Source organism: Delphinapterus leucas, chromosome 1, assembly GCF_059928025.1.
Source record: "Delphinapterus leucas isolate spDelLeu-1000000601 "Yukka" chromosome 1, BTC_Dleu_Yukka2, whole genome shotgun sequence".
In the NCBI taxonomy this organism is placed as follows: domain Eukaryota; kingdom Metazoa; phylum Chordata; class Mammalia; order Artiodactyla; family Monodontidae; genus Delphinapterus; species Delphinapterus leucas.
The window spans coordinates 91683473-91698005 of NC_143129.1; the positions used below are offsets into that span (position 1 = coordinate 91683473).

General features: G+C 35.5%; 1 protein-coding gene across 7 annotated transcripts in view; it reads left to right on the forward strand.

The window, feature by feature from the left end:
- The window catches only part of ST7L (suppression of tumorigenicity 7 like), a 135573-nt gene that overhangs the window by 19865 nt on the left and 101175 nt on the right, over nucleotides 1–14533 (forward strand). For all 7 annotated transcript variants that reach the window (XM_089917934.1, XM_089917939.1, XM_089917938.1 and 4 more), the window contains 5 exons: nucleotides 1323–1401; nucleotides 9511–9665; nucleotides 11148–11245; nucleotides 11671–11785; nucleotides 14000–14072. In XM_089917934.1, coding sequence (XP_089774060.1) covers nucleotides 1323–1401; nucleotides 9511–9665; nucleotides 11148–11245; nucleotides 11671–11785; nucleotides 14000–14072 — 520 coding nt within the window. The remainder of the gene's footprint in view (nucleotides 1–1322; nucleotides 1402–9510; nucleotides 9666–11147; nucleotides 11246–11670; nucleotides 11786–13999; nucleotides 14073–14533) is intronic.

Genomic DNA, 14533 nt, shown 5'->3' on the forward strand with positions numbered 1-14533 from the left:
CAAATATTATACTTGATTTTTATGTAATATTTTAATGTTTAAGCAAAATGTTATTCTTTACCTGGTTATTATCAAATGGGTGCTGACTTGCATCAATTTGTCAAGTTCAGGAAGCATTAGCTGTCAGCTAGCTGGTGACATGTTTGATGTGAGAAATGTATTTTTGTTACCCAAGTAGAATATATTGTCTCCTTTTCTAAGCCAAGACTAATATTTTGTTTCCAAAGGAAAACTCAAACGTTTTCCACATTATTCTTTCTGGACAGTTGTAGGTTTTGTTCCAAAAGCAACATTCATAGATTCTCTGTTTTTCTTATCAAACTTGAAATAGGCCAGATAGTTTCATGGATCTACTTTGTTTGTTTAGTTTTTAAAAAAATTTTTATTTATTTATTTATTTGGCTGCGTCAGGTCGGGTCTTAGTTGCGGCACATGGGATCTTTGTTGCGGCACACAGGCTTCTCTCTAGTTGTGGTGCTCAGGTTCCAGAGTGTGCAGGTTCTCTAGTTTTAGCATGTGGGCTCCAGAACGCGTGGGCTCAGTAGTTGCGGCGCATGGGCTTAGTTGCCCTGCGGCATGTGGGATCTTATTTCCCTGACCAGGGGTCAAACCTGCATCCACTGCATTGGAAGGTGGATTCTTAACCACTGGACCACTAGGGAAGTCCCTGTTTGTTTAATTTTTAAGAAACTGCTTAGTGTGAAATTTTAATTTTAGTGCAGTAAATGACAACAAAACTAGTATTGTTATTCCAGAGATATCCTAATTCAGGCTTTTCTTGACTCTTAGTAGAGACTGACATTTTCCATAAATATACAATAGTCTAAGTTAATTCCTTTTTACCCCCCTTTTTATACAAAATGCAAATTCAGACATTCTTCATGGATTGAATCATTGATTAAAAAAATACTGTGTTTTTAAAGTTTTTTTGTGTATTTTTAACAGTTCCATAGAACCTTTTCAAGAGGATAAAGGAACTAGAATATTTCATAGATTATAATCTGATATCAATTTTAATATGCATTTAGATATATAAATGTTCATGTATAATGATGTAATTAACTTGATTAAGTACCATCTATGTTATTATTCATATAAATCAGAGAAATAATATTTTAATTTCTACTTTATGTGAAGCTTCCAAATTTAATGTAAATTTCTCATGAGGTTAATGTGAGCCATCACCCCAATTTCTTATTTCTTATGTTTAAGAACATGTTATTTAAATCTTTGTTTACTCTTCTAACTCATTCTTCATACGTTTTGCATGAGATACTTTATGTTTACCATATCATCTACTTTTTGAAATGTTTTTCCTACAGTTATGCAGAAGGCATGGAGGGAAAGAAATCCTCCAGCTCGAATCAAAGCAGCCTATCAAGCTTTAGAATTAAACAATGAGTAAGTTTGAAATATATGGAAAATAAGTTTGTTTTGAAGGAAACCCAGGCAAGTGATTTTGTTTCCTTTTTTCTGTTCCTAAGATACTTGGAGTCATTAATAGTCCCCTTTCTCTTTTTGCATACTAGAGACTAAATTTGCAGTGTTCATTGACATTTGTATTTTGCTTCTGAAATTGTAAACTTATCTATGCTTTTGAATAGAAATTATGCTAGAAATACTTTATAAAAAGGAGAATGCTGATCTGATTGGTGATAATAGTTGATAATTAAAGAGTACTAAAATACTTAAGCCACCTGTTTTAATTTTGTTTTTCGTTTAAGTCATTTATTTAAAGCATTCATTCAGTCCTGAGAACTGTAGTTGCTAGTAGGATTGGAGGCATGGGAAGGGAATTCAAAATAAGTAAAACATGGCTCTAATTTAATTTTTTTTAATGTTAGCAGCTTTATTTTATTTATTTATTTATTTTTTGCAGTACGCGGGCCTCCCACCGTTGTGGCCGCTCCCGTTGCGGAGCACAGGCTCCGGATGCGCAGGCTCAGCGGCCATGGCTCATGGGCCTAGCCGCTCCGCGGCATGTGGGTTCTTCCTGGACCGGGGCATGAACCCATGTCCCCTGCATCGGCAGGTGGACTCTCAACCACTGCGCCACCAGGGAAGCCATACAGCAGCTTTCTTTTTTTATAGCTCCTTTTATCAACTTTATATTTTGAAAAAACAAAATGTAGAATCATAATTGAACTTAGGGTCTTCCCTGGTGGCTCAGTGGTTAAGAATCTGCCTGCCAATGCAGGGAACAGAGATTTGAACCCTGGTCTGGGAAGATCCCACATGCCGTGGAGCAACTAAGCCCGTGTACCACAACTACTGAGCCTGTGCTTTAGAGCCCGTGAGCCACAACTACTGAAGCCTGTGTGCCACAACTACTAGAGCCCGTGCTCTTCAACAAGAGAAGCCACTGCAATGATAAGCCCATGCACCGCAACGAAGAGTAGCCCCCGCTCACCACAACTAGAGAAAGCCCGCGTACAGCAACGAAGACCAAAGGCCGCCAAAAATAATAAATTAAATAAATTTAAAAAAAATAAAAAATAAAAATAAGTGAACTTAATATTTAAATGGGACAGATCAATAAGTATTAATCTAATATTAAATAAGTGCCAAGAGTAAAAATATGGTTCCAGTTGGGATTAATCAAGGAATGCCTCCTGAATAATGTGAACTTAGCATTGTCCCTGTACCCCTTCTTACTCCCCTACCACAGATATACTAATCCTTATTAAGAAGACTTACCCAAGGTGGAACAAAACTGGCAGTGTAGGGAACTCAACAAGCAGTGAATGAATTTTATTGAAACTCTGAAAGCTAATCAAAGTTTATTGCAACCTGGAGAATGCTTAATCAGTTTAAAAAAATAGCTGAATTTCTGTAAGAGAGCTTTGTGGTGTTTTAACTTAACACTGACCCCATCCTCCACTCCCTAGGTCAGTGGCAGCCTTGAAGACAACAGTCTGCCTTCTGGGTATAATTCCTACTATCAAAGGAAGCAGAATGGACCTTTTTCTCAAAGAATTATGGTTGTTTACTTTGACCCATCTGGTTACTCTCTGAAGAACCAGCTCAAAGGGCTTGCCTATATTTTGGTTAATTCGAAACTCTCCCAGCACTGACACAGCTACACTGTGGGGGCATTGTTGAAAATATTTAAAGGCAAATGTATTAGCCAGTGCTGCCAGGATCAAGGGATAACAACTAGGACAAACAAGAGACAAACTAGAAAGCTTGGGAGGAAAGGCTGGGGAATGAGAAACTTTGGGAAATAAACGCTTTTAAAAGCTTCCACATATTCCTGGGAATCTCAGAGGCTCCACACGTGCCCAAAGTTGGGCACCTGCTCAGAAAAGATTTGAGAAGACCCTAAGCTCTCATGTGTGTCTGACTTTCAGGTTCTGCACAAACAGAAAGTGAAAGCTAAGGCAGAGTTGTAAACTGCCTGACTGAATGTTGAAGGTATGCCCCAATACACACACACAACCTATCTGCAAAGACTTGCTTTTTGTTTTGTTTTTGGTTTCAGGTGTTTAGGGTAATCTCTGTCAAATCACTGACTAACCATTAAGCTAAAGGAGCAGACACTTCACTGGTCACTCATGACAGAATACAAACTTTACAAAATCAGTTCAGAAAAGTCACAACTGTAAGCAGCAACAGTAATCTCTGGAGAGGAGGGGAAATCTGATTTCTGGAGTTGCTAGATTATAATATTTAAAATTTCCAGTTTTCAACAAAAAAATTATAAGACATGCAAAGAAGCAAAATATGCCCTACACAGAGAAAAGAAGAAAATGAATAAAAACTGTCCTTGAAGAAGCCCAGACTTTGGACTTTCTAGACAAAAACTTTAAATCAACTACTTAAAATACGCTCAAAGAGGTAAAGGAAACCATGTATAAAAAACTAAAGGAAACCATGAAAATTATGTCTCACCATTAGAGAATGTCAGTAAAGAGGTAGAAATAATAAAAAAGAACTAAATAGAAATTCTAGAGTTGAAAAGTATAACTGAAATTTAAAGTTTTCTGTAGAGGTTCAGCAGCAGATATGAACAGGCAGAAGAAGGAATCAGCAAACTTGATTTACGTAAAAAATAAAAGAATGAAGGAAAGTGAACAGAGCCTAAGAGACCTGTGGGACACTGTTAAACATACTTAGCTGTGCATAATGGAGTCCCAGAAAAAGAGGAGAGAGAGCAAAAGGGGCAAAAAGACCATTTAAAGAAATAATGGCTGAAAAGATCCCAAATTTGATGAAAGATATGGATCTACACATCCAGGAAGCTCAATGTACCCCAAGTATGACATACTCAAAAGACATCCACAATGAGACACATTATAATCAAGCTTTTGAAAGCCAAAGATTAGGAGATGCCTGAAAGCAGCAAGAGAGAAGCAACTCATCACATATAAGTGATCCTGAAAAAGATTAAGAGCTGCTTTCTCATCAGAAACCATGTAAGGCAGTGGGGTAACATAGTCAAAGTTCAAAAAAACAAAACAAAACAAAACTGTCAGCTTAGGATTCTATGCCCAGCAACCCTGTCCTTCAAAATAAATGGAGAAATTAAGACATTCCCAGATAAACAAAAACAGAGTTCAGTGCTAGTAGACTTGTCCTACAAGAAATGCTGCAAGGAGTCCTTCAGGCTGAAATAAAAGGATACTAGACAGTCTTGACTCCACACAAAACAATAAAGAATGCCAGTAAAAGGAACTACATAGGCAAATTAAAAAGTCAATATTAATTTGGGGGGTGTTTGCAGTTCTTTTTATCTATATGATTTAAAAGACAGCTATGTAAAACAGTCACTATAAATCTATGTTGATGGACATACAGTATATAAAGTTGCAGTTTGTGACCATAACAACATAAGCAGTAGGGGGAAGAGCTATATAGGGGCAAAGTTTTGTATACTATTGAAACTAAATTAGTATTAATTCATACTAGATTGTTATAAGTTAAGATGTTAAATGTAATTGTTAACTGTTAACCCCTAAGAAATAACAAAAAAAATGTGGTAAGTAATAAGGGAATCAAAATGGTATACTAGAAGATATGTATCTAACACAAAAGAAGACAATAATGCAGGAATTGAGAGCAATAAAAAAGGACATATAGAAAACAAATAGGAAAATGGCAGAAACAATTCCTTCCTTATCACTAAATACTTAAACAGGTAAATAGATTAAACTCTTCAATTAAAAGGCATTGATTAGCAGAATAAATAGGAAAAAAAGGTAGTCCAACTATATGCTGTCTACAAGAGATTCTTTAGATACAAAGACACAAAGAAGTACAAAGTAAAAGTGTGTAAAAAAGTATTCCATGCAAATAGTAATCAGAGAGCTGGAGTGGCTAAACTGGTATCAGACAAAATAGACTTTAAGACAAAAAGTTTTTACAAGACAAGGAATGACATTATATAGTGATAAAAGAGGTTCAATTCATCAAGGAGATATAACAGCTATAAACTTATATATGTCTAATAACAAAACTTATGAAGCAAAAACTGACAGACTTGAAGGGAGAAATAAAGAATTCAACAATAATAGTTGGAGACATCAACACCTTATTTTCAATATTGGATAGAATAACTAGACAAAAGATACACAAGGAAATAGAAGACTTGAACAACACTATAAACCAACTGGACCTAACACATCTATATAACACTCTACCTAACAACATCCCAAGTGTACATGGAACATTCTCCAGGATACATCATAATTAGGATATAAACAATTGTCAATAAACTTAAAATGATTGAAATCATACAAACTATCCACCCTCACTACAGTGGAATGAAATTAGAAGTCAATAACAGAAGGAAATCTGGAATTTCACAATATTGGAATATGTGGAAATTAAACAACCAACTCTTTTTTTTTTTTTTTTGCGGTACGTGGGCCTCTCACTGTTGTGGCCTCTCCCGTTGTGGAGCACAGGCTCCAGACGCGCAGGGTTAGCGGCATGGCTCATGGGCCCAGCCACTCCGTGGCATGTGGGATCTTCCTGGACCGGGGCACGAACCCGTGTCCCCTGCATCGGCAGGTGGACTCTCAACCACTGCGCCACCAGGGAAGCCCAAACAACCAACTCTTAAACAACCAATGAGCCAAAGAAGAAATCACAAGATAAATTAGAAAGATACTTTGGAATGAGTGAAAATGAAGACATAACATACCAAAAAATTATGGAATACAGCAAAAGCTGTGAGTGATTAGAGGAAAATTTATAGCTGTAAATACCTTCATTAATAAAGAAGAAAGATCTCAAATCAAAAACTTAACTTTATACCTTAAGGAACTAGAAATGAAGAGCCAACTACAAGCAGAAGGGAGGGAGTAATAAAGATTAGAGTGATATAAACAAAACAGAGAATAGAAAAACAATAGAGAGAATGAATGAAACTAAAGGTTGGGTATTTTTAAAAAGATCAACAAACTTGACAGACTTTAAGCTAGACTGACCAATTAAAGAGAGAAACTCAGCTTACTTAAAATCAAGAATGAAACTGGAACATTACTACTGACCTTAAAGAAATTAAAAATACTATAATAGAATACTATGAACAATTGTATGCCAAATTGGCTAACTTGGATGAAATGGCCAAACTCCCAGAAATGCACAAACTACCAAAACTGACTCAAGAAGAAAAAGAAAATCTGAATAGACCTATAACAAATGAAGAGATCAAATCAGTAATTTAAAAAATTCCAAACAAAGAAAGCTCAGGACTAGGTTGCTTCACCACTGAATTCTACCAAACTCTTAAAGAAGAATTAACACCAGTCCTTCTCAAACTCTTCAAAGAAATAGAAGAGGAAGTAATTCTTCCTAACTTATTCTGAGGCCAGTATTACTCTCATACCAAAACCAAAGAAAGACATCATAAGAAACAAAAACTACAGACTAATATTCACTACGAATATAGATGCAGATATTCTCAACGAAATACTAGCACACCAAATCCAGCAGCAGATTAAAAGGATTATACACCATGACCAAGTGGGATTATCCCAGGAAGGCAAGGGTGGTTTAACATGTGAAAATCAGTCAGTGTAAGACATCACATTAACAGAACAAAGCACAAGACCCACACAATCATCTCTGTTGATGCTGAAAAAGTATTTGACAAAATCCAACACCATTTTATTATAAAAACAAATAAAGAATGTAAGGAAACTTCCTCAAACTGATAAAGGACGTCTATGAAAAACCTACAGCTAACTATGTACTTTAGACTGAAACTCTCAAAGCTTGCTAAGATCAAGAATAAGGCAAGAAAGTCTGCTCTTGCCACTTCTATTTATTATTTTTTTAATTAATTATTTATTTTTGGCTGCATTGGGTCTTTGTTGCTATGTGCGGGCTTTCTCTAGTTATAGTGAGCAGGGGCAACTCTTCGTTTTGGTGTGTGGGCTTCTCGTGGTGGCTTCTCTTGTTGCAGAGCACAGGCTCTAGGCATACGGGTTTCAGTAGTTGTGGCTTGCGGGTTCTAGAGCACAGGCTCAGTAGTTGTGGTGCACGGGCTTAGTTGCTCTGCGGCATGTGGGATCTTCCCGGACCAGGGCTCGAACCCATGTCCCCTGCATTGGCAGGTGGATTCTTAACCACTGCACTACCAGGGAATCCCACCACCTCTATTTAACATTGTACTGGAGGTGCTAGCCAATGCACTTAGGCAAGAAGAGAGGGAAAATGGCTTTTGTGTGGGAGAGGAAGAAGTAAAACTATCTCTCTTCACAGATGACATGATCTTATATATAGAAAACCTTAAAGAATCCACCAAAAAACTATTGGAGCTAATAAAAGAGTTCAGCAAAGTTGCAGGAGACAAGATCAACTTAAAATCAGTTGTTTTTTATATAGTAGCAATGAACAATCTGAAAAGGAAATTAAGAAAACAGTTCCATTTACAATAGCATCAAAAATGTTAAAACACTTAAGAATAAATTTAACCAAGGAGGTGCAGGACTTGTACACTGAAAACTACAAAGTATTATCAAAAGAAGTTAAAGAAGACCTAAATAATGGAAAGACATCTTGTGTTCATGGATTGGAAGACTTACGATTGTTAAGATATCAGTACTTCTCAAGTTGATCTACAAATTCTGTGCAGTCTCCATCAAAATTTCAATCGCCCGTTTTGCAGAAATGGACAAACTGATCCTAAAATATGGAATTACAGGAGACCTCCAGTAGCCAAAACAATCTTGAAAAAGAACAAAGTAGGAGGACTCACTTCCTGATTTCAAAACTTACTATGAACCTACAGTAATTAAATAATAAGAATAGCCATCTAATCTAGATGGAATCAAATTTAGAGTCCAGAAAAAGACCCATACATCTGTGGTCAATTGATTTTTGACAAGGGTGCCAAGACCATTCAGTGGGGGAAACAATAGTCTTTTCAACAAATGGTAACAGCTAGATAACCACATACAAAAGTATGAAGTTAGACCCTTAACACACACCATACACAATTAAAAATTAAAGACCTAAATTTAAGAGCTAAAACTATAAAACTCTTAGAAGAAAACATAGGAGCAAATTTTCGTGACTGTCAATTCGGCAGTGGTTTCTTAGATATGACACCAAAAGCACAAGCAAAAAAGGAAAATTAGATAGACTTCATCAAAATTAAAAGCTTTTGTGCATCAAAGGATACTGTCAAGAAAGTGAAAACGCAACCCACAGGATGAGAGAAAATATTTGCACGTCATATTTGATAAGGGTCTAGTTATCCAGAATATATAAAGAACTCTTACAACTCAGTGACAGAAAGACAACCAATTAAAAATGGGCAAAGGACTTGAAATGTCTGTTTCTTCAAGGAAGACATACAAATGACCGAAAAATACATGAAAAGATGCTCAGTGTCATTCATCATAAGGGAAATGAAAATGAAAAACACAATGAGATATCCCTTCACAAGAGGCGTTTAACAGCAATAACAGAACAAAATAAAAACAAAAAATAGTGTTTTTGAAAAACCAAAATTTATTACCAAGTTTAAGCTCGTACTGCTCGCCACACAACAGGCCAATAATCAAGAGATGAGTTGTTGGGCAAAGAGTAACGACTTTATTCAGAAAGCCAGCAAACTGAGAAGATGGTGGGCTCATGCCCCAAAGAACCATCTTGCCTGAGTTGGAATTCAGTCTTCTTTTATACTAAAAGGGGAGGGAGTAAAGTCAAACATTTTCTGGTTCCCATCAGCCTCCAGAGGGGATGTGTTAATTTCTTCCTCCCTGCAGTCATTCACAGGTGGGCCTGGTCAAGATGTTTCCTGTGAGCTAAACAGAAGTATATTAGCTTAATGCTCATTACCTGGGAGGCAGGGTTCTGAGAGATGGGTCATTATATATAATTTAAGCTTACAGGCAACATCCATATAGTGATTAATTTGTAATAGAATACAAATGTTCTTCCCTATTACAGAAAGTGTAGGGAAAGATACGGAAATGTGATGTAAAGGGACATACCCCAAAGAAAATACTTGTCTTACCATTTTACTTAAAATTGCCTTGCTTGCTTTCTTTATAGCTGTGCTACTGCATATGTTCTACTGGCTGAGGAAGAAGCAACAACTATTGTAGATGCTGAAAGGTTATTTAAACAGGCACTCAAGGCAGGAGAAACAATTTACAGGCGGTCACAACAGTGCCAGCACCAAAGTCCTCAGCATGAAGCTCAACTGAGTAAGTGAATTTGAACTAATTTTCCCCTTTTAGTTCCTGCAACTGCCTGTTTTATGTGTAAAACACAAAACAACAACAATTTAAAAAACTTAATACTTAAAAGTTAGCTCCTTTTCATAAGAGATAACAAATCTATTCAAGTCAGCAAGACAGAAATGTATATTAGCTAGAGAATGCTTGTGGAAGGGAACAGATCTGTTCTGGTTATTGAGAGATGTGCTGCTCTGAAACTTAACAATAATTTATTTCATGTGAGAATTGGGCTGGTCATTGGAGAAACACAACTCAAAAGTATTCAAGATTCAAGAGAACCTTCTAGTGATAATAAGTAGCTATTACCTTTATCCTCACCCTTACCCAAGCAATAGTAGAGGTATATCATTTGGTTTGCTCTTCAGACAGTATATATCTCCATATAGTGCCAGGGAGTGGCCCTTCAGCACAAAACCAGCCTTACACTTGATATTGACTATTTCTTTGGTTGTTTTTTCTCCATGATGTGTTTGAGACCATATGGGCCGTAGCAACTGAGGTCCTTTCTTTCCACTCTCAGGCATACCCTCCCAGTTGTGATCGAGACACTTTTACCAAAGATGTTAGAATCTGTAATGCTGCTGCTTCCTGCTATTTTGTGTGGCCAGAGGGCTTTAGTTTCATGATTTTGGCAGATAATGGGCAATAAATTGAAATATGTTTATATAATGCATTATCTCCTGGAGTTAAGTTCTAAATCTTTTGTTTGTGTAAATTAAAATTAGAATAATGTTTTCTCTCTAAACTAAATATTGATGTATATAGTATGTTTCGTTAATGCGTGTTGTTATAACACACAACTGTGGGAATATGTAATTTTGCAGTCTGGAACTAATGAAACTACATCTGTAAAAAAGTCATGCCATTTGTCCTTGTATAATCTCAGATATAGTTATGAGATAGTTCCAGAAATATTTGTTAGCCCTTTCTAGAAGTAGTTTTGTAGTTTGTTAGTTACTTGCTGTTGACCAAAAATTTATGCTAGCATGGAAATTTTGTTTTGAATATCTTTTGTTTGTCAGCTAAGATAATAGAGAATATTAAAATAGTAGATTGTTTATGCAGAAACTTAATAATGTTATTTCTTCTTATTAATGTATGTCTTTTAATAGTAAAATCTACTTGCCAAGTATACACAAATTACTTTATATATACTGTACTCCGATTACTTAATGTTAGAGGCAAAAGTAATTCTCTCTATATATATTTTTTAAGCTTTTAATATAAAAAACTTCAAACATCTATAAAAATAGAGCAGTATAATGAACCTTCGTTCATTGTTCATCACCCAAATTCAACTATTATTAATATTCTTCCATTCTGACACAATTTAATTTTAATTGAACCTCCCAAGGTAAGCAAATAAAATTAACAGGTAATATGTTAATGAAGTAGCAGGTCATAATATAAAAGTGATAGTTTTGTGTCATTTGTTGTTTTTCTAAATAGGGAGAGATACCAATGTACTGGTGTATATTAAAAGAAGACTGGCAATGTGTGCAAGAAAATTAGGAAGAATAAGAGAAGCAGTAAAAATAATGAGAGATGTAAGTAAATTTGATGACTCAACCTTTATCTTTATTCCTTCAAAAACAGAATGTGTTTTAAGTTGCCAGTTAAGTTAATGCAGAATCACTATGTGTTTTCCTTTTTTTTTTTTTTTTAACATTGATTGATTGATTGGCCATGCTGCCCAGCTTGTGGGGTCTTAGTTCCTTGACCAGGGATCAAACCCCGGGCCCCAGCAGAGAAAGTGACAAATCCTAACCACTGGACCGTCAAGAAATTCCCCAGAATCACTGTTTTTTTTAATTGATAGTTTTATAACAAGATATTTATTTAATATACATAGATTTCTTAGAGGTTGAGTCTCCACAGTTTTAAGAAACAAAAGAATTTCTACCTCAGTGAATTTGATTCAGCTCTGAGTTCCTTTTGTATAATTTTAATCTTTTTTCTTTTTAATATACAGTTGATGAAAGAATTTCCCCCTCTTACCATGTTGAACATCCATGAAAATCTCCTAGAATCACTTTTAGAATTACAGGCCTATGCAGATGTCCAAGCAGTTCTAGCAAAATATGATGGTGAGTGATAATTCTCTTAGTTAATAGCATGGTTAAAGTATTTTTTTTCTATTAAGTAATCATAAATGTGATCCTACTCTGGTATTTCTGTGATTTTCTCTTTGCATTCTTACCAGCCAGTATCTAGTATCTGTGGATATAAGTTGCTATTAAGTATCTTCTTTATCAGTACTTTTGGTAGCAAAAGTCTGCAAGGAGGAACTTTCCTTCTCTCAAGATATATTCATTTTTTTATTGAGCGCCTAATGTGAGTGAGGCGCTTGGAATACAGTGGTGAATAAGAAGACATGGACTTAGCCCTCGTAGAATTTACCGTTTAGTGGAACATACAGACAAATGAATAGTAGTTATATTGAGGCATAGCGTGTTAGGTGAGGTAATAGAAAAGTATGGGGTGCTATGCACTTCATTTGTTTTGGAGTGGCAGGGAAGGCTAACAGAAGTTGCTTAGAGTATATATAAGAGTAACTCAGAATAACATTTTACGATGCTTTTTAGTTACAAAGTATAATTTATTATCTCATCTGATCCTTATAACAATCTTGTGAGGTGGTAGGACAAGTACAATATTTTTACTGTTTCCGGTTAGTAAATAAGAAAACTGGAGTAGAAGAAGGTTAAGTGATTGGGTAAGGTCTTCTAGCCAGTAAGTGGCAAGCTTGAACTTAAACTTAGGTATTCCATTTGTTTGTTTACTAGTCTCCCAACAGTAAGTAAGAAGTCAATATATGTTGGCTATTTTTATTATTATACGATAACAGTTCCAGTTTACCACAAATGGAGTTGGGAGAATTTTTGAGAAGCATAGCCTTTCTCCTCATTCTGAGTGACGCATCAGCTTTTAACCCCAAGCTGGAAACATCCTAACTAGCATAATATTTCTGGTCATATCTTTCACTGTATTAGAACACATTTAAGTCACTTATTCACACTCTCCTGTTGTAAGCTCCTACCCATTAGCTTGGGAATCTCCATGACTTGGAAAGTTTGAAATTTGTTACACTTGGAAAGAGAAGTTTATTTCTTTTAAACATCTGGAATTCTTAGGAAGTGCTTTAGAGTAGTATAGGCTCATGGAGAAATTTGTGAGAAATTCTTTCCATATGTTACTTATCAGATGCATGGCCTGCTTATGATACTTATGATGAACAAGCTTAGGGACTGAATATGAAAAATCAGATAGGACCTATTCATTAAAAATAAAATAAAACTAGCAACTTGGATATGCTTCTGTGTTTTCAGTTATTTTTATGAGTCCCCAGTTTTTACCCTTCTAGAATCCTGAAAAAGTTAAAAGCAAGTTTACTTCTTTAGTTCTCCATTTGCTGGTATAACTCTGGAATCTGGAAAGAGAGTTCTGTAGTCTTACTCTGCCAATAACATTATTTTGGTCATTCTTTAAGAAAGAACTCATATAATTAATTTCATTGTAGTTCTTAATTTCTTTTTATTTTATAAAAAAATCATCATTTAAGAAAATTTAGAAAATGCAAAAACATCGGAAGAAGAAAAAAATGAAAACCACCCATGATTATATCACCTGGACTTAACTATTATTAATTTTTTTTAACATTTATTTATTTAGGCTGTGCCGGGTCTTAGTCGCGGCATGTGGGATCTGCATTGTGTCACGCAGGATCTTTAGTTGTGGCATGTGGGCTTCTTAGTTGCAGCACGTGCACTCTTAGTTGTGGCAAACTTGTGGGATCTAGTTCCCCAACCAGGGATTGAACCCAGGCCCCCTGCATTGGGAGTGCGGAGTCTTACCCACTGGGCCACCAAGGAAGTCCTGTTAATTTTTTTTTTCTTAATCTTAGTTTTTCTCTGTGAATAGGTGGAGTTTTTACATAGTTCTATCTATACAATGGCTTTTTCCTTGGATAGTATTATTATAAGCAGCTTCTTATAAGCATTTGTTGAGTACTTTTTACCATTGTATGAGGGCTTTCACAGACATGGTTTAATTTAATCTCTGCTAGAAAAGTACCATTTCTCTATTTTGGGAAAACTGAGGTTAAAGAAGTTGTGCTAGTTCAAGGATGCATAGCTGGTAAATAGTAGAATCAAGATTCAGACTCAGGTTTTCCAATTATATGTCCATGTGCTTTTACTACTATATTATATCCGTTGAATTTGAACTATGAATTAGTCTTATTAGAAATTGTCTTAAGATATTTTTGCGATTCTTACCTAAATTAAAAATTATTATTATAGATATAAGCCTTCCAAAGTCAGCAGCCATCTGTTATACAGCAGCACTATTGAAGACAAGGACTGTTTCAGATAAGTAAGTAGTTATGAAAACTATAATAGTTTAGAAAGACTGCTAAACTCAATATTGTTTTTCATCCACTGACTTTAAACAATGCTTTTTTTTCCCCTACTTCCTGCTGAATAACCCTTGATCTTATGGGGCTTAGAAGCTTCTTACTATGTGTAGTGGAAAGAGCAAGGTTTTTAGAGCTAAGTAAACTTGATTCAAATTCAAAGTCTACAGCATACCAGCTATGGAACTTTGGTCAAGTTAATGAGTTTGAGTTTCTTTGTTATCTGTAAAATGAGAATAATAATACTGTAGGGTGGTTGTGTGAGGATTATATGTGTTAAATGCCCAAAGCAATGCTAGATAGAAAGTATATCCAGTACATAGTAGCTATGGTGGTAATGGTAAGATACGTGGTAGGGAAATAGGTTTCCTGTTACCTGTTTTGAGATTATAATTCTGAGTTATTCTGATTTCCTTGTATT